The sequence below is a fragment of the Dryas octopetala genome, chromosome 7 (assembly GCF_963921425.1).
Source record: "Dryas octopetala chromosome 7, drDryOcto1.1, whole genome shotgun sequence".
Classification (NCBI taxonomy): Eukaryota; Viridiplantae; Streptophyta; class Magnoliopsida; order Rosales; family Rosaceae; genus Dryas; species Dryas octopetala.
Window position 1 is genome coordinate 4,406,842 of NC_141372.1, and position 21,885 is coordinate 4,428,726.

Sequence of the window (21,885 nt, forward strand, 5' to 3'; positions counted from 1 at the left end):
TGGCTTAGGGTAAGTATAGATTGTAGATTCAGACATATGAACAATAATTGAACTAGTATTGTTATATTTGAGGCAGGAGTACTCATTTCAGATGGTCCTTTGACACAGACAGTATGCAGCACAAACTACTGTGATGAATGATGAACATGAGCATCAATATATATTTATAATCTGTCACCAATGGGATGCTGTTTCTTCTGTGCTACTCTCTTTTTTTTTTTGCTGGTAGTTTTGTGAATGTGGTTGGTGTGTGATACCTAGGGCAGAGGGCAGAGGGCAGAGGGCAGAGGCAGAGATCACACAAACTGGGTTGGTGGGTAAAATGGCAAGTGTCCACTGTCAAAGAGAGAGTAGGTAGTGCAAGGCAACAACAGAAATTTGGAAGGTTAAAACTTAAAAGTAAAACCAAGAACATTTCCAAAGCTTCGGAACTAACTAGTTCATAAGCTGTTGTAATTAATTTGATTTTGGTCAACGGTACTCTCTATAGAACTTTATGTAGACTCAAAATTATAGACGTACTTCACAATCACATGTTTTATTGGTACTTGTTAGTGTTCACAATAGAAACAGCAAGAGCTAGTAATTTAATGCATTAAGTGTACACATTGACATTACAATGAGTTAAGCCTATGTTAAAGTCGATTAAAGATGGAGGTGAAAACGCGCATAGCAAATAGCATGCAATTGTAGATGGGGAGGGGCCCATTGTATGGACAAAGTTTGGTGCAATTTATAGTGAAGAAAGAGCAAACCCACAGTCAGTATTTTGAGGACCACTGCAAGAAAAAGGCAAACCATTACGGTGATGTTAGCTGCCAGAGACAGTATGATGAACTGTTAGACCAAATGTACACACAGTGTGTGATCCATCTAGTACATTATTTAAGTGCTTTATTGCTGAATCGTAAATATTGAGGTCCCCACCTTGAAACAACCTCACAGGGCCACTGCACTGTGGGGATTGGTTGGAGTGACTCCAAGTCCCAGCACTTCATGTCTGCGAGTGAACATTGCGAGGTCCAAGTTTCCTCTTTTTCTCTTAATTGTGATGGAAACAGGACTAGTACAGAGCTAACTGCTAGCTCAAAAATCTGTGTTCTTTGTTTCTCTGTTTCTCTATGTGTGAGTGTGTGACAATGGAAAGTGGACTTCCCATGCTTAATTGTCTGTTGCAGCACACACTGAGGAGCCTGTGTTCATGTTCATCAGATTCTTCTTCCAATTCTCCCAAGTGGGTGTACGCAGTCTTCTGGCGGATCTTGCCTCGGAACTATCCTCCTCCAAAGTAAGAGTCCATGTTACAAGTGACAGATGATGATCAGTATTTCATTCTATTCTCATGCAAAGCTAATAATGCTGTTAGTTTTATAAGTCACATTGCTTTGTTGCAGGTGGGATTATGGAGGCACTGCTCTTGATCGCTCCAAAGGAAACGAAAGGAACTGGTAAAGTTGACAAAGAATTGTGACAAAGCTCCATGTTTTTCTCATTCTGATGATGACTTTTAAGTGAATTTTGGTTTCAGGATTCTTGTTTGGGAAGATGGGTTCTGTGATTTCTATGAATGTGAGCAAGCAGGAAGTGGGTACATTAAAGGGAGGTTTGGAGCTGACATCTTCTTCAAAATGTCCCATGAGGTCTATAATTATGGACAAGGGTAAGAATTTGCCTTCTAATATTTTTGGTTGGCATTAGTGGCTGGGATGATTAATTTGCATTATATGGGGTGCAGATTAGTGGGGAAAATAGCAGCAGATAATAGTCATAAATGGGTGTTCAGAGATACACCAAATGAAGCTGATCCTAGCGTCATTTCCTCTTGGAATGTATCCATTGAACCTGTAAGCCAATTCAATACAGTATTCTTCTTACAAAATAAATTCAAGCTTAAAGTTCTTGTTTTTCTTAATCCTCATTTTCCCTTAACTATTCTTATGTACAGCAGCCAAGGGCCTGGGAGTTTCAATTCAAATCAGGCATACAGGTTGTTACTTTCAAAATCTTCCTTATAACCATCCAGTCATCCACCAATTCATTGAGGCTTATCTTGTCTTTTTTCTTTCTTTTTTCAACTAGTACAGACTATTGCAATCATTTCTGTAAGAGGAGGCATAATTCAACTCGGCTCTTTTGACAAGGTCTTTATCTCTCTCTCCTTTACTTTTTCTTTTAAACTTTCAGCAATGTCTCAATTGATGACTGATGGGTTTTTCAGATATTGGAAGATCTCAATCTGGTAATCAACATACAGAGGAAATTCAGCTACCTCCAGAGCATACCAGGTGTTTTTGCCATGCAAAGACCATACCTACCTATCCAACACCCCTACATCCTCAAACCAAATACCCAGATGATTGGAAGCCATGAAACAGCTTTATCAGTCTATGACAAGCACCAGTTGGCTGGGGTCAAGAGATTGTTCAATGAAATGGCTGATGATTCCCAGATCAAGTCCATCAACTTGGACTGGAACATCCCACAAAATGGGATGGTAGGATCACCCACTTGGCCAATTCCACCTCTTTTGCCTTCCATTTCATGCAGCCTTGGAGCTCTTCTATCAAAGCTACCTTCAGTGATCCCATCCTATGATAATGCCATTGAAGCTCCAGACACAGCTATGCTTATGAACAACAGCAGCATCAACAACAATAGTGCAGAGCAGATGCTGAAGGTTAGTGGGGGAGTTATGAAGATAGAGTCATCCTGTCATTTAGATTTAGCTCAAGAAGAAAAGTAGGGTTCCATAAACCATAATCTTGGTTTGGAAAATGGAGGAGCTGTAGACTTAGGATTTGGACCTGTAAGGGAGGGAAAGACTCAGAGTGCTCTAAATCTTAATTAATTAGGACAATACATATATATATTAATATATGGACCTGTAAGGGAGGGAGAGACTTAGAGTGCTCTAAATCTTAATTAATTAGGACAATACATATATATATTGTGTGTGTAATTACTCTTCCATGTCATAATGTTTGTAACATGAGAACATATCTTATTTTCTCTTAATTTGGTTATAATCATTGGGAATTCAGAATCAGACAATATATGACAGCAGATTGCGAATCAGAATAAAAAAAAAAAAATTATGATTCAACTGCAGCTTGATTAAGTACCTTAAAAGTTGCTAAGTCCTAATCATGTGGGTATTAACTCCAGCTGCACTGATTGAGAGTTGGGCACCTAGGGGTACTGGCAGAGTGGGGTAGGACTATTGTTGTGGTCTATCCCTATCCCATTGGGGAGTGGTCTTCCAATATGTGCAATGGTCCCCAAAACCCAAATTGATGATGAAAAATGACCAGAGATTGTTGTTGAGTTGGATCAAGATGTGGGTTGCATGCGACATATGGTATCCACCACCTCCCAGCAAAATGGATGGCCCCAATCTTGAGATTTTTCTTCTATCTTTGTTGGGTGAATGTGATCCTAAGAAAACAAGTTGTGTTGTGCGGTGTGAAAGTACGACATGCCGGTTTTATTTGGCTATGAAACTTGTCGTTTGGAAATGGACATAAAAGCCTCGACAGGTTTGGGCCCATTTGAGTTGGCAAATTTCAATTCCGACCCATTTTTGTTGATGAATTCCTCACCAAACAAAAAGCGAATGGCTTCTTTTCGTCAAATGGGACAAGTGGGTTTATTACAGTTGAAGTTAGCAACCAGAAGAAGGTCCACAACCCATTCATGCAATCACAAAAATATGAACAACCAATCAACATCTTGAATTGAGGTGGCCGTCAATCGTCAATTAATGTGTGTTAGCTTCAATCAATTAGTAGAATTCTACTTGAATGAAATAAAAATTGATGGAAAATGATCTAAAGTTGATGGAAGCAGTAGCAGTTTTAATGCTATAATGAGGATTTAAATGTTCTGAGATGAATGGATTGTTGAATGTGAACTCAATTAGCCTATTGTGAAAAAGTGGAGTAGATGTAGGAGTTGGTACCTTGAGTCTAACTTGGAGACCATTGGATAGAAGCATGGCATTTTCATCATTCATCAACATGAAAATGTTAAAGTCAGTAGCATATTAATGTCAGTAGTCATAACACCATGTTTTGGAGATCACCTAGCTCTCCCTCTAAAGTTTTATTTCAGCCACTTTTTCCCACTGGAAGCTTCTTTCTTTTTCTTTTTGTTTATTTTCTATTTTTTTTCTGATAAAACCCCCTGAAAGTTTTTGTATTTTATTTTTTGACCATGGACCCCCTAAAAGTTTCTAATTCAAAGAGTAGGAACATTTTTAGTAGTGTAGGAGTGTGCCAGGGACATGGAACAAAACTCTGAGCCAAATTAAGCCTGAGCCACACTTGGGCCCCCTAGGCTATAATCATACTTGTGTTCCCAGGCCTAAATCCCTAGCCCAGAAACATACTAGGCTTTAGCCCACCCTTATTCTAAGTAGTAAGCCCAATGCTCCGACCCTAACCCAACCCCATTGCTCCTACTCATACTTTGGCTATTTATTTCAAAGTTCTGACAACAACAAAAATTTATTTCAAAGTTCACACTCTCATGCCAGAACAAAAGATGCTTCACCCTCACACCTCTGATAGATTTCTGTGTTTTGGCCTATTTCATAATGCTTTGTTGGGTATACATGTTCTTGCATTTGTTTATAGTGTTCTGTTTCCTGATAATTTCGAGTTTTGATTTCTTATGAATTCAGTTTATGAAAGTAAACTATAGTATAGCAAGACAAGTATTAAATTGCAATTGAACCCATACTTGATTTTTGAAGGGTGTTTGCACATTTTAGTCAAATGAAAGAACATGTTCCAGCATTGAACAAATTACAAACAGGATGGGAATAAAGCACTTCATAAAAGCAATGCCAAAGTCATGACTGAATTTACAGAGCATATTGGTAAATAATTAACAACAATCTGTTTGTCTTAAATGCAACAGAAATACGGGCGCTATATACAAATCAGCATCTGAAACAATCCATAACAGACCATCTACTTCTTGGCATCTTAAATGGTGGATATGTAAGTAAGCGGTATATGATAAATGAAGAAGAAGAACATCAAGCATGCTATGAATTTTTCTTCTTCCCTAACTTTAGTTACCCACTGCATAAATGTTTGCCTAAGAACTGCTTCGCTTGGCATCACTTCCAAAAGCCCAATGAGGCTTCGCTGCAGTGCGCTTCAATGCCTTCACTCCCAGTGGGTTGTCCTTGCTCTGTTGCAAGCAAGAAGGAATATAATGTAAGCAAACATAGCTTATCTAGTAAACTATGAAAAAACAAAGTGGTTTTTCATTCGTCTATGGTACAGATAGCGCATGACATACAAATAAATTTAATAGTGAGAGAATCTATACTTTAGTAATGGAAAAGCGGATCTGTCAAAATTTAAGAATTAAAAATGTATGTGTATGTATGTGATACGTGTACATATGGTAGAATTTTGATTCTAAACTAGCAAATTTGAAATGGTCTTACCATCAAACAGGTTCCTGCATTGACATTACAGATGGGATAGTCATTCGGGCAGCAACTGTAATTGTCGTCACAGCAGGTGGCACCCTCGAGAGGACAGCATCCCCAAGCAAAGCAATACTTTCCATACTCATAAATACAACAGCAGGTGTTACTCTGAGGGCAGGAGAAGTAATTATCACAAACTTGAGGGGGCTTTATGGGAGATGGAGGAGATGGACCAGGGTTAGGGGGATTCTGGCCTTCCTTGATTGGGTAAGAGGCCTCCATGGCAATTCCACATATCCCATTGGCAGTGTTGGCCAGATTACGCTGCATTCTGATATAGCCGTTCTCTCCCCAGCTTCCACCCCATGAATTCCTCACTATCCAGTAATCAACTCCATTGTCAGTACCATACCCAACAACAGTAACACCATGGTCCAGTGCTGTACCACACCGTCCAGTAAATACACCCTGAAATATTTGAACCCAAATTACTTCATTACATTCATGTTCTACTTGAGAAACCATCAAAATAAAATTTTGTGATATAAAGCAAAACACTTACCGAATTATAAAACTGGAAATCCCTGCCACCTCCTTCAATGGCAACAGCAATTGGTTGATTGGCAACAGCCTTTTGCAGTGCTTTCTCATCGTACGCAGGAACATCTTCGTAATCATCAATTGTGACCACCTTGGCATTTTTCTGCAAAGACAAATTAAAGAAAGACCAAAAGGGTGAGAAGTGAGAAGATAGCTCTGTGTTTTGAGTTCTGCTTGTAAGGGACAAGTACCAACCCTGTAGGTGTCACATGTGGCATCGTATCCTTTATAAGGATAATCGTCTTCACTGTCAATGCCACCATTGTTAATGATGAACTCGAAGGCATAGTCCATGAGACCTCCATTGCATCCTTCATTGTATGTTTTATCACAGTCTACCAGCTCCTGCTCAGATAGTGAGATCAGGTTGCCAGTAACTATCTTATTGATCCCTTCAACAGCGGAGATTGTTGAGAATGCCCAGCAACTCCCTTCAATATAATCAAATTGAATGCGTTAATACTCAAAACAATTCTATACAAATATTTACCCATCACAAATAATTCTCCAATCATTAAAATACAAAAATCTTACGGCCTGCCGTTTTATGAAAATATCTACGAAAAATAGCGTGAAAATTGTGGGCCCGGCCACAGCGTAAAAACTAAAAAGTTAACTTCCAAGGTAAAACAAGAACAGTAAAACTAGCCAACAAAGAATCCATGGCCTCAACACCTCCTGGAAACCTGCCTGGGAACTTCAAACTCTAATTTTGGAAGGTCAGCTACAGACTACACAGCTCGGCCGTCAAGCTCATCAGTAATTATCAGCAGTCTAATTGATTAATTGAAAATTGATTTTAGGCCAACCTCTTTGTTTAAGCAAGCAAGCAATCGATCAGATAATCTAAGTCAACGAATCCCTAATCGCATACCTTTGCTTTATCACCAAGCAAATCCAAAAGTCTAAAGCAGTAACGATTAATTAATATTAATCAAATGACAAAAACATATTTAAAGCAAATAATAAATAAATAAAATAGTAGTAGCCGCTAGACGACAGTAAAGTAGTAAGGAAACTCACCACAGCTGCCTTGGTCTTTGACAGGAAGGACAACGCCCTCCTTCCTCCAATCAACGGAGTCAGGCAACGAATCGCCGACACGTGGCGCGTAACGGTCGCTCTTGGTCTTGGGCTTGGAGAGCCTGTTTTTGGCGGCGGCGCGGCTCCTGGAACCCAGGTAAGTGGACCGGTACTCCTCGTTGGACAAATCGGCGAACCGGTTCAGGCCGAGCTTGTAGGTTAGATTCTGAGAGTTGTGGTCGTCGATGAACCGGAGGTTGTCCTTGAAGATCTTGAACCGCTTCTCCTTCTCTCCCAAGGCGTTGTAGGCCTTGCCGTGCTCCGCCAGCCACCGCTCGTAGATGGACATGACCTCCTCGTCGGTCCGCCAGCTGGACTTGTCGGCGACATGGTTGCTGTCGTATGCGATGATCGACATGTCCAGGGCCGACGACAAGGTGAAGATCGTGAAGAGGAGGATCGCCATGAAAGACGATGATCTGTACGGACCCATGGTTTTTTGGTGTCCAAGAGCAAGACCCTCTTTTTGCTCTGTTTGGGAGGCTAAAAAAGAGGGTGAGGGAGTAGTAGTACAGTCGCAAATGAATGGGTGTGAGAAAGTGGGAGAGGTGGGGTGTGCTTATAAAGGCAAAAGGAGGGTGGGGGTGACTGAATATTTATTCAATTTAATTAATTATCGTAAGAATTTTGACCAAAAAAAATTATCATAAGAATATGTAATTTGATATGAAAGATATAAACTATAGTGAAATTTTGTAACAACTCCTTTTTTCTAATTCACACTCGAGTTCTGTTGAGTAATAATTGAGTTATTGAGTATTTTTTTGGGAGAGTTTGAACATTATTTAAAAATTAAATATGTAGATTTCAAAAGCACTTAAAAAATAAGGCTAAAATCTTTAAATAATACTAATTTTTGTAAATTTTCAAATACAAAATGTTTTATTCATCTAAGAAATGAAATACATTATACATAGAACTTTTTTTTGTCCCAAAAAGTAATATCATAAATTCAGAATACAATAGGAGTGTGGGACCCACGTGGATGAGATATGATAGGCTGGAGAGGAGCCAAGTCCAAGCCTAATGAGTATCCGGCGTCGTTTTAACCGCCGGTTACTCCGACCAGGGGGTTCCGATGGGTGTGGGTTAGAGAATAATGAAGAGTTTTAATGGGGTGGGGCCGTGGGGGTGGAGGGAAAGGGTGGTCATATTGCCACGTAGTCAGGCTTTGTTTGTTCACTTGTTGCCTTGTATTGTATTGGTATCTTACTATCTTGTACGAGTTGGAGACTGTCTGATAGAGACTGCTCTTTTTATTTGTTTGTGTTCTTGTAGGGCCCGCATCAAGTTTGGAGAGACTTTTCATGTTGCTTGCACCAATTATTTCCTTTCCTTTCATTATCATCGCTGGACACTGTGTCACGTCACTTCTAATTTTTTATTTGGTTGAAAATATTTTTAGTGTTGGCTAAGAATTTTATGATCAAATAAATCACTAGCAAACAAAAAAATAATACCTTCTACCCTTTTCTATTTCCTTTGTGATTCCATTCGATGCACCCATAATTTTATTCCATTTATTAATTGTCATATTCTGTACACATTAAAACAAATAATACTACACTTATGCCCATTGTCAAAGTCTTAATTACGGTCATACTCATACCATTGATTAGGAGGGCAATGATATTAATTGAGAAGATACAAACTGGTTCGCTGCTTTTGCGTGGGCCATTGAGCATTTTAAATAGATATTTATTTATGCAATGGTCCAAACCAACACCCATCACACGACACAAAATTATACTAGATTAGGTGGGAAATGTAGAGTATAGAGGGCTGGTCATGGGATGCAACAACATGAAACGACGTGTTTACATTTGCAATCTTACAATTTTTGGGTCCTTAAATTTTCATGCCAAAATTACTAATTTATTTACGTATTAAGATTGCATGTTGTATTATTAAGTGTTTTTTTTTTTTTTGCCAACGTATTATTAAGTTACAAGAGCGGCACTTTTTGTCAAGCGCTTGATAGTTGCTTAAAAACAACTAATAAATGTCTTAAAAACACACTATAAAATTTGTAATCAGTTTCACAAATGTTAAGATTCAAGTATAAAATTTTTTTTAAAAAAATTCAGCTGTAACTATAGATGCAGATGTAGCTACCGAACAATTTACCTTAACGAATGTACTTAACACACACAAATTGTCATTTAACTTAATTATGTTATTGACTAAATTTATGGTTAACATATTTAATTGTCTAATAGTATGAAGTAATAATTTTTTTTTTTTTTTTAGTTTTTAAAGGTGCCACCAGTCTGTAAATATTACTTATTTTAGGGTTTAGCTGAAGTATAAATCAAACCAAAGCCAATCTAGTAAAGGGCCTTATCAAAATGGTTGTGGTTTTACCCAACCAAACTAGTACCAACCATAAACCAAATCTAGTGAGTAGTGGCCATACCTAGTGCCATGCTATTGAAGGATTGGGAAAGGTAAATTATTCAAAGAATAAATGTGTTTAAAATATTTAAGAATATCGAATGAATTATTGAACCTTTTTTTTTGGGAGGGGGGGGGGTAAGGTTACAATATAAAAAGATTTTTATAGACTAATGATGGCATTAGATTGATTGCACAATTTGCTCCCAATAATTTACATTGTCATATATGCATCCTATCAGAGCCCATTACCTTTCTTATCTGTTAAAAATATTTAATTAGAGAAAGATAAGACGTGAAAATTTAGGGGACTTAAGGCCAAGATTCGACGAGTGTGGTGGGGTCCAAAAGATGCAAATTGATTCAATATTTCAAAAGCTAATAGCCTAACACAACAAAACCAACGATACTCATGTGGAACAAGTCTGAATTATCAAAACTGAATCTCTTCTCTTCCAATAGGAATGGCCCAAGTGGGTCATCAATTACTGGGCCAAAGCATACCCATGTGGAACAGTGTTCTGGAGGGGGATAGTGGGCCCACAGCCCATCAGTAGAATATTTTCAATGATCCAAAACAGTGGGAGGCATGTGACCTCATCACTACTTCTCTCCACTATAACGCACAACCATCCAAAGTCATTAATCTTTGCCAAGCTGCCTTCCCAAGTGCCCATCCCATTTTTACAGATTCTTACACAAACCACTTTGAAGATTCTAGAATATCATCTCTGAACTGCAATGGGAGTTTCTCTCTATTTATCCACTTCTCCATAACTGTATTTATACTTGGATAATTGGATTGGATTGGTCCACTCCTTCTTTCTTTTTGGTCAGAACCATTTGATAAATTGTTTTCACTTATATCGCAACGATAATTGGGACCCATAGTAGAGGATACAAATTAAACTGTTTGATCAAATAATAGAAATCCGCTAGAAGCTTAATTGGTTAATTTGATATATAGACAAAAAGAGAAAACATAGTCGATCCTAACTGTAGTAACGGAAAAGGGTATGGACACAAGTAGATGAAGAATTAAATAAATTGTAGTATATATTGTAGTATAACACGTACGTAAGCAAACACGTCAACTGGTGTTGTTGGTTAAGTTAGTCATTCGGCGATTGGCGTTGTGTCTGAATTGTGAAAGTTTTAGTCCCTGGTTCAAATTAATTAAGCTAGCCATGTACGTACAAAGGAAATTAATTAAGTTGTTTTTGGCACGGCTTTTTTAAGTATTAAGATACATGATGTAGATGGGTGGGTTGGGTGCATGATGCATCTTATCCACTTGCCTCTCTCCATCTGGTCCTCAAATTAAGCTCAATGCATCTTGTTTTGAGTTGTAGACACTTGCTGCAGCGTGCTTGGGTCTTTTCTTGGACATGGGCCTCAACATTTCTAGCCCACTTCCTCCTTGTATTAGGCCCTATTCGTTAGATGCTCAGGGCCTGTACACCCTTTTCTTTTGATTTTAGGCCATTGGGACTTGGGCAAATTTTAAGGGTACTTCACAGGCCGGTCCATTTTATTGACAGGCCTTAGACTAACACCTATCGTTTTAGAGTTTTGACTGAAGTCCAAAATTATAGACTTCATTACACCTAATAATAGGTAGACAAAAAATAATACAAATTTTACCTCGAGTTTCACTTGAGTCCGTATACTGTATTTTTGAATTTTATGGTCCACTAATTTTTCCATATTACTCACTTTAGCCCTGTTTGTAAAATTTATTTAAATTTCCATCAAATCTTTTGCACGTTACAAGGACGTGACTCGCTTTTGGGAGACAAAAGCATCACTAATCATCCAAACATATATGTGATTTTCATGTGCATATATGTGATTTCCATTTTTTTGAGATTCTAAATATTACATAAACGAAATTATCGAAATTTTGTTAAAAGTTTCAATTGTTTTAGTTTAAATTTACAACGAAATCGAAAATTCTATATTTGTGAACCCTCGAAATCCGTAATTTAATTCATTACATATACTTGACGACAATTTGAATAAAATTGACGAATAGAACTGAACTAAGTAATGTCAAAAAGTTGGATTATAGAATCTAAAAGTAAAGTTCGCAAACTCAAATGAGATTGGGGATAAATTCGCAAATTGTTCGTATAATTAAGCCATACAAGAGAATTAGAGATGCATGATCTATAATTCAGCGTCGCAAATCTCAATTATAAGTTGCCAGCTACAAGTTATTTATCCTAATCTTCAAAGAACAATCAGTATCCACATAGAGGTGTCAAAACAAGCCGGCTTGATGGGAAAACTTGTTCCTGCCGTGCCATGTCTGATGGGCTCAAAACTCCAGTCCAGCCCGACTTGTTTGACACCTATATATCCGACTCGTTTAAAAAATAATGTAATGAGTATTCACGCACGTGCATATCATGATATTACCCAAACCTGATTTTTATGCTCAATCAAATTGTCTAGTGCTGCAAAAGGCCAAAACCATATCTGAAAATAATTCAACGGATCTTTTCTAATCAACCAATTCCAAATCTATGCTTGAATTTTCAATTGAACTTTTCAGTAGAGGCAGGTCATTATGAAGGTGACAATTACAAAGTACTGGCCGGAGTTTCAAGGAACTTTCTCCTCTTTTTTTTGTTTGTTTTTTTGTTCTTTTCAAAAGCTGCCTAAGTTAGTAAGTTCCGTGAAAGAAGGCGAAATCGGGTGGTTAGGGGTGTGAGGATAAGTAATAATAGTATTACCGTATTACTGGAGCAATTAACTCCACCATTTGATCCATTTACAAAGAAACTTAATTGGATAAGTCAATTAATTAATAAAATCTTCTCATCCAAATTAAGTTTTAACCAAAACTTCCTCCCCAAAACAAGAGACTAAATAGAAAGGGTTTTAAATGGGTACAATTAGAATCACAATTGTTGGAGTTAAATTTGCAACAGAATGGTGCATCCATTATAGCCATTTTGGTCCATTTCATCGCACCCCATGAATTTCTACACTTGAGTTCACAACTTTTTTTTTTGGTTAATAAAGCACTGTGCGAAATAAGTCTAATTAAACACACACTAAAATACCAAATAACTTAATTTGACTGGTCTACTTAACTAAGTCAATTAATAAGCCCTCTTGTGCACGCATGCAATAAGTAACCACGTAGAAATATAGAGTTTAGGACAATTAAGTATGAACTATGAAGTTAACCAAAAAGCTTAAGTTGACGTCTAAACGAAAACTTCTGAAATTGGTACTGTGTTTTACTGTTTTATAATTGGGATCGAAGGACGCGAAGTTTAAGCCATTACCACGCATCACATTTCACAAATCGGGAAGGCTTCAGTACTGCTTCACTAATCAACGTCCCTAAATAGGAAAAGTTTAAAAGTCAACAATTTTGGGCTCCAATTGAATTTTACCTCAAAATCTTGCATCTTCCATGGAAATTTCGAAGAAAGATACACAAAACCTATGCCAAAATTTCATGTACATTGACCTTAATTGACCACCTTCCAACTTTCCATGTCAATGCCACGCGTAAACCTAGCTACGTACTCCTTTCCTACAAATTTTCTCTATATCTTCTCCTGTGTTGTCTTGTTTCTCTCAACTCAACCAGTACTACTGCATCCTTCAATTCTTGTTCTCTCTCTAAATTCAATTCAGTTCAGTGAGTTCAGGTTTGGTGGTTCATTCAAGGACAAAAGCAGAAGTTCAATGCATAATATAATTCTACGAAACAGGTAAATTCATTATTATTCTTCATTATTCATTTTTCAGAGTCTCTGATTTGTTATTAACTAGCTAGGTACAAGGGTGGATGCATGTTGTTGGTATCATTCATTGTTTCACTTAACTGTGAATTGGATTCTTTTTTTGGTAATGGGTGGGAGTTGCAGATTACCAGTTATGGCATATAATAAGAGAAATATATATGCACTTGCAATAAAAATGTCTTTTTGTAATTTGCAATTGTGGATTCGAGTGAAAAATAGTAATAGTGAGTGAAGAATAGTATTTTTGCAAACAGTCATGGTATTGTACTACTATAATACTATTGGCGGGTTTTGGAAGGAATTTTGGATACATTGAATCAAATTCAAGATTTTGATTTTTGAAGTAGCTAGTATATTTTTTTCAAAGTCTGTGATGAGGTCATGGTTACTTGGAGAAGCAACTTAGTCATGGCATTAGTTCTAATGATTAAAGAATCACAAAAGGTCTTGGCCAAAAAAAACGAATCACAAAAGGCTAAGTTAGACACCGAATTGATTAAAAAAAAAAGTTTAGACAGTGGATTTGGGTGGAATTAACAATAATTTTAATTAATAATCACAACAATAATCAAAGAAAGAGAGTAATGGTATTCTAATGGCTACCAGTTGTTTATTAAAAGTTGAATTCTGAGATTTATTCTTTAAAAATTGAAAAGAGTCGACTACAATCAAGAAACACTTTCATTGTTTTGTATATTTTATGTGTTTATCTCTCTTATCATGTGACGAGATATACACAAAATATATTTAGGATAATCTCATAAAAGTTTTTTTTTACTCCAACCACAAATTGAATAAAGTCTACGGACCATAGATTTTTTAATTTTTTTTAGAAGACTAGAACAATGTATTTAGATTAAAGTAAATTATTATGAATACCCCTTCTTGATAATAGATCAATTTCACACATATTGGCTTTTGGGTAGAGGAAATAATAAGGCACGCAAACACAAAATCAATAGAAGATTAAAAAAAAGTGTGGCCAATCAAGTCAATTAGCATATATAATAATCATGACTCTATGAATGCTTTCCATAACATATGCGCCCTACATTTGTATCCTTTATACATTTTTCAGAATAAAGTTTCCTTGACAATAGTTGATCATTTATGAAATTCTACGGTTGCACATTTTGAATTCCTTCTAAAAAGAGAATGTTTGACTAAAATAATCGACATGCAGAAAGTAGAATATTTCTGCTCTGTTCTTTATTGCCCTCTCTTTTGTCATCGACCAATGAAAATCTTTCCAAGTTTGCCAGCAAGAATCTTGTAATGTTTTCTTCTGAGTTCTGATAATTCAAATTTATGTGCACTGTTATTTTTGATTGGGATCATCGTTGCAAAATTATTGATCAAATTAATCAACGGATACTGGCTATGGCCCCATTCGATGGGAAGAAGAATCCCATGTGACTTGAGAGTAGAGGCTTTGACGTAGCTTCCAGTGTGGTTAAAGACGAACCCCTCTGGGTCCCACAACCTCACCACTTTTTTTTCTTTCAGATTTTCTCTGCGGCCAAACAACCCCACCGCCTCACTCCATGACTTTTGCATTAAAAGCTGTAAATGGTCAACTCTCTCTACATCACTGTCCCCAATTAACTCTCTCTCTTTCCTGATTTTTCATTCTCAGTCAGCGATCCAACGGCTAATCCCAGCCTTTTGACCTTATCCCCACTCTCTCTCTCATCATTTATACACGGTCTCCAAGCGGTTCAATGTTGTGGCCGAACTTTGCCACGTGGAAAGCCCTGGTTGGCTTGTGAGTTTGACGGCAGATGAAGAGGAATCGAGAGCCAATGACTTTGCAACCTTGGGAGGGAGGGCATCAGTTATTCAGTTTGACTCGAATCCCCTTTTTCTCTTCTTTTTTGCTTTCCTCGTCATCTTACTAATTTCCCCTCTTCTTCTCCAACAAAATCAATCTATATTTACAGTAGTCATCGCCATTTTCATGGTGTTGAGGAAATGGCCGTGGAGCTCATGATGGGTTGTTTTGATAGCTTTGCAGCCAAAATGGAGGAGAACGCTGTCAAAGAAGCGGCCTCGGCTGGGATTCAGAGCGTCGAGAAGTTCATAACCTTGATTTCTCAGCAACACCAACTCCAAGACTCTTCTTCTTCTTCATCTTCGAGCCCTGAAGCTTCTGCTTCTGCTACAGAGTACAAAGCTGTGGCGGACATGGCTGTCAACAAGTTCAAGAAGGTGATTTCGTTGCTAGACCGAGGCGGCAGAACCGGTCACGCTCGTTTTCGAAAGGCTCCTTCTCCGCTTCTTCCACCACCGCCGCCACAAAAAACTCCGACCCAAGACCCGAAGCCTTCGATTCCGGAGCCCCGTTTTCCGAAACCAGAGCAACCCTCTGCTTTCAAGCTTTATTGCCCCACACCCAGTTTGCGTTTACCTCCTCTGCCTCACAAAAATGGGTCCATTGAAAGAAAGGATTCAACTACCACCATCAATTTCAATCCTTCACCGCCGATTTCTGCTGCGAATTCGTTCATGTCTTCGTTGACTGGCGACGCCGACACTCTGCAACGCTCACTGTCCGTGTCGTCTTCTGGGTTTCAATTCACAAACATGTCACAGGCGGTGTCAGCGGGTAAGCCTCCTCTGTCTTCGTCGTCGTTGAAGAGGAAATGCCATTCTGTTGATGAAGTGGCTCTCAGATGCGGCTCGTCTTCTGGGCGGTGCCACTGTGCCAAGAAAAGGTTGGTCACCATTAACTCGTTTTAATTTTTTCGATTTGGGTTTGATTCAAAATGGTGATTTTAGTTTGGTTCTGAAACTTAAATTGCGTGAAAACAAATTGAGCAGGAAATCCAAAGTGAGAAGAGTGATCAGAGTCCCTGCCATCAGCATGAAATTGGCTGATATTCCACCTGATGATTATTCATGGAGAAAGTACGGTCAAAAACCCATCAAGGGTTCCCCTCATCCAAGGTTCATTACTGAGTCATCTGTTCTGGGTTACTTCCGAGTCAATCGACTCAGTAACGTATCGGGTGAGTTTGCTGAATGTGTGTTTGGTTTTTTGTTCAGGGGTTATTACAAGTGTAGTAGCCAGAGAGGGTGCCTTGCACGCAAGCACGTGGAGCGCGCCGTAGACGATCCCAGCATGCTGATCGTGACCTACGAAGGCGATCACAATCACTCCAACTCTCAAGTCACGGAGGCAACTGCTGCTGCTGCTTTCGTCCTCGAATCATCTTAGTCAACTCATTGGACGGCCCAAAACAGTTGTCCTTTATTAAATTGCAGGAAATCATGGTTTGGCACAAAATAGTCAACCCCAAGTGGATTAGTGGGTACGCCAGCTGCCCATACAAAACTAGATTCTTCTCTTCTGTTTTTTGTTTTGTTTCTTTTTTGGGTTTATTCTTTTGCAGATTAAGAACCATGTTTAGAGATATGGGAAAGATATAGAATAGTTTTAGAGATGATGGATTTGGTGAGAGGTCAATGATGCTAACTAGTGGGTTTAACTTTTGTTCTTTTATTTATTTATGTTTTTGATACTCATTAGAATTGTTAAATACATGATGGTGAATCTTGCTGAGGATGCCCACTTTACTTGTTCCAATTCCCACTATAGCTAAGCTAGCTCATTAGCTCTATTCAGTGTTTTCTTTTATGAGTTGTTTGACAACTTGAGTCCTAATTTAGTAATGGTGATTGGTGAAAGGTGAGGACTATGGGGATGTTGGTGTTGTTAGGTGGTGCCTTAATTTTTGTATTTCCTAAGTTTAATTTGCGTACATGGATTCTGGGTTATATTTAGTTGGGTCGCAGAATCTTGAAATGTTAATTTGTAGGTAAATCCGTAAATATAAGGCAAAAAAAGTCAATGTGGTCGGGTGGGGTGTTGATAGGTTGTCTTTTAAATTTTTAATGTCTCCTTCCCTTGCTTGCTTATTTTCAAATCAAGCATAAGATAAGTCCAACGCTTCTCGCATATTCATATTCAAAGTGTTTTATTATTATCCTTTCGGATAAGTCGTAGAACAAGTTCTCCTATATGGATTTGGGTTCTTTGAACTCCTGGTCAACAACGTTGCTCCTAATCAAATGCTTTGTTTGAATGGTGCTTTGGTTTTTTTATTGTGACGTCTCTTAACCAAACATATCAAATGTTTTTTAGTTTATTTTCTGCGTAGGAGTTTGAAGTGATCTTCCCGTTTCTACTGCGGCACAGTCAGCTTGGTTTTCAAAGTATGCCCCAATTATTAAGTACCTGTTTAAAAAATCCTGGTCACGCAAATTTTCTGCCTCCTGGCCCAGAAGAAGCCCAAACTATGCCAAAAATCTAAGGGCCCCAAAGAATTGTAACAAGTTCCGTCCTTGACTCTTGGGTCAATTTGCACTTACAGTTCAGCACTTAAGCTCAGCCCAGCTAATAGTGGGCCAAGTAGAATCCTAGAGTCACTCATGAAATTAGAGAGCTATATAGAAATAAATATAGTACCACTAGTTCACATCTTTAATCTCGACTCATTATTTCATTTATGCTCACCGTTTGAACTAACTCCAAGAACTTGATTAGGTTACATTTGACCTCTAAAGATATCAGTTCGAAAATTCAAAAATTAACCAAATTTGTTGAAATATCCGAATACCACTTCTGGTTTCTTTTTCTTTTTTTCACAATTCAGTATTTTAATTATAATTCTGATAAAATGATGTTAAAATTACAAAGTTTCATGTCGATTTTGATCAGAATATAAATTTTCAATGCACCTTGTTAGAATGATGACAGTTGGACCCAATGGTGCATTATCCCCACACTACCACAAGGAAATGGATGTCGGTAGGACTGGTAGGTACATTATAACACGAGCAGATTTGTCTTTTTTCATTCAGGAGAGCTAAAGTGAAACTCCTGTGGAGGCAAAGAAGTCAAAAAGTATCACTGTTACTGTTAGTGAACAATTGTTGCTTGAGGATGTCGTAGGGTTGCTACAGCCCCATTAGTTTTAAGTAAGTTTTGGTTTTTGGGCTTGATCCACAATGTCCAAAAAAGAGGTTGAGAAAACATGAGAGACCCACATTATAAAAGTAAATATCTCACATGTTTTGTTGTATTAGTGCTGCACAGACAACTAATGAGTTTTACATCTTAACCCAATCATCCAACAAACTTTCACTCTTTCCCAATAATTTGATTATAAGAACATTATGCTAAATTATAAGTTTAGAAGTCTTCTTCTTGTATTTGCTCTTCTTTGCCACCTTTTTGCACTAGAAAGCCTCTGAAAAAGAAGCAAATATAGTTTAGCTGAGGAAAGAATGAGAAGCACTACTCCCTCCAAAGCTGTAGTTTCAACCTTCTTCATCCTCTTAACCTGTCTCATTGCCAACTCTGTAGCACACTACACCAACAAAGAAGCACCTGAATTCGTTCTTGGTGGAAGCCATAGAAGAGATAGCGGAGGCAGAAGCCAGAAAAAGAAATGTCCCACAACCAGTACACTCCAATGTTCACAGCAAATAACCCCACAAGCAGCCCCAGCTTTGCCTCAAACACAAAAACTTGTATTTGCAGATCAAAGGCTTGCAGTAGTTTACCCAATTGTCCAAAAATTCAAGTCCATCATCACCTCAGATCCTCTGGACATCACCAAAACTTGGGTAGGCTCAGATATATGCAGCTACAGAGGCTTCTACTGTGACAACCCTCCATACAACAGCTCTGCAACAGCCCTTGCCTCTATTGACTTCAATGGGTTTCAACTCACTGCTCCTACTCTTGATGGGTTTCTTGATCAACTCCCTGATATTGCTCTATTCCATGCAAATTCCAACAATTTTGGTGGCACCATCTCTGCCAACATTGCCAAGCTCCCCTATCTCTATGAACTTGATATAAGCAACAACCAATTCTCTGGTCCATTTCCTGCTGCTTTTCTTGGCTTGGATGGCCTCAATTTCTTGGACATAAGGTTCAATTTTTTCACTGGGTCAGTTCCACCCCAAATTTTCACTCAAAACCTTGATGCCCTCCTCATCAACAACAACAATTTTATGCAAAAGCTGCCTGATAATCTAGGCAGCTCTCATATTCTCCTCCTCACCCTAGCCAACAACAAGTTCATAGGCCCAATTCCAAGAGACATTGCCAAAGCTCTGTCTTCTCTGACTGAAGTGTTACTCCTAAATAACCAGTTAACAGGTTGTTTGCCTTATGAAATTGGGTTACTAAAAGAGGCCATAGTGTTTGATGCTAGCAACAACCAGTTGACTGGTCCTTTACCATTCTCCTTGGCTTGCCTAGAGAAGGTTGAGCAGCTCAATTTTGCTGGTAATTTACTGTCTGGCATAGTGCCAGAGGTGGTCTGTGAGCTTGAGAATTTGGCAAACTTGTCATTGTCAGATAATTACTTCATACAAGTTGGTCCAATTTGTAGAAGCTTGATTGAGAGAGGAGTGCTTGATGTTAGGAACAACTGCATTCTGGATCTCCCTTTCCAAAGATCAGTGGAAGAATGTGCAGATTTCTTTGCACATCCGAGGTTATGTCCCTACTTGTGGTCTTATACTTGCATTCCCTGTGTGTTTCCTTATTTTGGTTCGTCTGCTTCTTTATTTCCTCAAGTGGCTCCTTCACCTTCATCTCCTTAATTTGTTCATCTCCAAGGCAAGGGTTTGAATTTTTTTGTTTTTATTTGTAATATGGAATTTTCATAGAAGTTGTATGCATGGTCTGTCATTGATTCTTTTACCGAATGCAATGTAAGATGCATGTTACATCTCATATGCAAACGAGATGTTTCCTTGATATAGTCATAAAAGACTTTTCACTTTTTTCATGCAGTTAAAATATGGTGTGTTGTGAATTAACAACTGAAAATATGAAATATTCAGTGAGCATAGTCTAACGGAGAAATGCACCTTTTGCAAGCAAAAGAAAGTTAAGTATAATTCATCCAAATTAGTACTAGGTTTTGAACTTTCGGAAGTTTTTTTCTTAGTAGATAGTATGTTATATTGTTACAATGTTAATTCAGATAATTTATTAAGTGGAATATCTATAATGGAGAATCATAAATGCAAAAAAAGAAAAGGTACTTTTTGAAAAAGTATGGTCCCAAAATTTGTCCTAACAGGGACGGAACAGAGTGCCTTGCTCTGCTGCAGTCCCAGAAGCTGCAAAGGCACAACAATGTCACTTTCTGGGGACACCCTCTTTCCTGAGCCAAGTGCTGGTAGGTAAGACATGTCCCCTAGTTGAGGCAGACGATTCAATGAGCGCATTACATCTCCATCTCCTTCTGTGGTCTACTTAATTTCAAAGAATTGGCCTATCAAAACAGAAAATTGTTATTAAATATGAGACAGCTTTCATTGGCCACTTGGCCAAGTATTGTTTCAAGTACTATGTATTTGTTAATGGAGAGCTGCATATAGCAAGTGGAAACTTCTTTCTCGCATAATTGTTGTAAAACAAGTGGAAAACGTGGAGGTGGCCTGTGACCAATGTACTACTAGTCTACTACCTTTTCGTTTTCATGCCAATAATTAAAATGAAGAGTCAAGAGAGCACATTGGCACACAAGTTAATGCCCCATCTAACCACCAAACCTCCAGCTTATAACTTGAAGCTTATGTATATATATAAGGTGCTTAAGGCTAAGAGACTCTCTTTCTCTTAATTTATCCCAACTCCCAGGGCAGATTTATAATTTTTGTTCTCTTTGCTTGGAAAGATACAAGATGCAAAAGTTCCGGATTTAAGTTATATAATTTTTCACATTCCATCCAAAAACCACCAACATCCGTTGTAGCAAACTATAGTTGGATTGTTATATCCGGGTTCGACTCCCGGTAACGGAATTGTGTTTTTTTTTTTAATTATTATTTTGTGCAGTGGATAATATTTTATGAGATGAGAAATTGTGGATGATAAATGAGAAGGTAGGTGAAGGAATATAGACATTTATCTCAAAACTAATTGGAAAGAGTAATCTAAGACCCTTATAAGGTATAATGCAAGGTTATATTTTTCAAATGTAGAATAATACTTCACATTCTCACACGCCCTGCACTTGTGGCGTCACTTAAGCCAAATACGTGGACAACTTATACTCATATGAGGTGACATGGAACACATGTGACCATTTGGCCTAACACACGTGAATGAACATGCTCTAATACCATTAAAGAATTTAGGCATCCATTTCAAAACTAATTGGTTATAGAAAAAATAGCCCAAGACCCTTATAAGTCATAATACAAAATTATACTTTTCTAACCTGGAATAAAGGTTTAGGGTTTAGGGTAGAGTAGACCCAAGTCACAATAAAGGTTCAGGGAATAGAAAAGTATAAGGGTTTATACTTTTCTAGCCATAATACAAAATTACACTCCCCATCCTTACCTTTTTTTTTGTCAGGAAGGACTGTAGTCCTTAACTTTGGGTGGGAGAGTAGACCCAAGTCACCCAACCCAACAAGACTTATCTCTGACACATGTTTTTTGAGGCCCAAAGTTTTGGTCGTTTTATGCTAGGCTGACATGGATCCAGCCATCCAACTCCTATCTATGTGAATATGTTTGGGCCTGCTTAGGGTCGTTTCATTGCAATGTCTACACATT

At 38.1% G+C, this 21,885-nt stretch overlaps 3 protein-coding genes and 1 pseudogene across 4 annotated transcripts; 3 read left to right on the forward strand and 1 right to left on the reverse strand.

Moving 5' to 3' along the window:
- The first annotated feature begins 958 nt into the window (after positions 1-958).
- LOC147278732 (uncharacterized) lies at positions 959-3,026 on the forward strand. Of its 2 annotated transcripts, none has more exons than XM_086252664.1 (7): positions 959-1,288; positions 1,395-1,448; positions 1,529-1,660; positions 1,736-1,844; positions 1,949-1,987; positions 2,085-2,141; positions 2,219-3,026. In XM_086252664.1, exons 1-7 carry the CDS (start codon positions 1,122-1,124, stop codon positions 2,741-2,743), a joined length of 1,083 nt encoding a protein of 360 aa, XP_086108790.1. In that variant the 5' UTR covers positions 959-1,121; the 3' UTR covers positions 2,744-3,026. The 2 variants fall into 2 exon arrangements, with proteins under 2 accessions (XP_086108790.1, XP_086108789.1); XM_086252663.1 differs by having other exon boundaries at positions 962-1,288; positions 1,946-1,987.
- Positions 3,027-4,817: 1,791 nt separating this feature from the next.
- LOC147278733 (cysteine proteinase mucunain-like) lies at positions 4,818-7,666 on the reverse strand. The gene is made up of 5 exons (XM_086252662.1): positions 7,070-7,666; positions 6,242-6,477; positions 6,009-6,149; positions 5,462-5,914; positions 4,818-5,199 (listed from the first exon to the last, which is right to left on the reverse strand). Exons 1-5 carry the CDS (start codon positions 7,560-7,562, stop codon positions 5,104-5,106), a joined length of 1,419 nt encoding a protein of 472 aa, XP_086108788.1. The 5' UTR covers positions 7,563-7,666; the 3' UTR covers positions 4,818-5,103.
- A 7,030-nt stretch (positions 7,667-14,696) lies between these two features.
- On the forward strand, positions 14,697-16,811 carry LOC147278734 (putative WRKY transcription factor 7). Its single transcript, XM_086249454.1, has 3 exons — positions 14,697-16,004; positions 16,111-16,236; positions 16,336-16,811. Exons 1-3 carry the CDS (start codon positions 15,262-15,264, stop codon positions 16,505-16,507), a joined length of 1,041 nt encoding a protein of 346 aa, XP_086105580.1. The 5' UTR covers positions 14,697-15,261; the 3' UTR covers positions 16,508-16,811.
- A 1,661-nt stretch (positions 16,812-18,472) lies between these two features.
- On the forward strand, positions 18,473-20,185 carry LOC147278735 (uncharacterized protein At4g06744 pseudogene; annotated as a pseudogene).
- Positions 20,186-21,885: the final 1,700 nt, after the last annotated feature.

Excerpts from the sequence above, each read along its gene's own strand:
- LOC147278732 (XM_086252663.1), top strand. The coding sequence starts at position 1,122 with ATGTGTGAGTGTGTGACAATGGAAAGTGGACTTCCCATGCTTAATTGT. Across the intron at positions 1,449-1,528 it reads AAAGGAAACGAAAGGAACTG|GATTCTTGTTTGGGAAGATG; the intron begins GTAAAGTTGACA and ends TTTTGGTTTCAG. Across the intron at positions 1,845-1,945 it reads GGAATGTATCCATTGAACCT|CAGCCAAGGGCCTGGGAGTT; the intron begins GTAAGCCAATTC and ends TCTTATGTACAG.
- LOC147278733 (XM_086252662.1), bottom strand. The coding sequence starts at position 7,562 with ATGGGTCCGTACAGATCATCGTCTTTCATGGCGATCCTCCTCTTCACG. Across the intron at positions 6,478-7,069 it reads CAAAGACCAAGGCAGCTGTG|GGAGTTGCTGGGCATTCTCA; the intron begins GTGAGTTTCCTT and ends ATTATATTGAAG. Across the intron at positions 5,915-6,008 it reads ATTTCCAGTTTTATAATTCG|GGTGTATTTACTGGACGGTG; the intron begins GTAAGTGTTTTG and ends CAAATATTTCAG.
- LOC147278734 (XM_086249454.1), top strand. The coding sequence starts at position 15,262 with ATGGCCGTGGAGCTCATGATGGGTTGTTTTGATAGCTTTGCAGCCAAA. Across the intron at positions 16,005-16,110 it reads TGCCACTGTGCCAAGAAAAG|GAAATCCAAAGTGAGAAGAG; the intron begins GTTGGTCACCAT and ends CAAATTGAGCAG. Across the intron at positions 16,237-16,335 it reads AAGGGTTCCCCTCATCCAAG|GGGTTATTACAAGTGTAGTA; the intron begins GTTCATTACTGA and ends TTTTTTGTTCAG.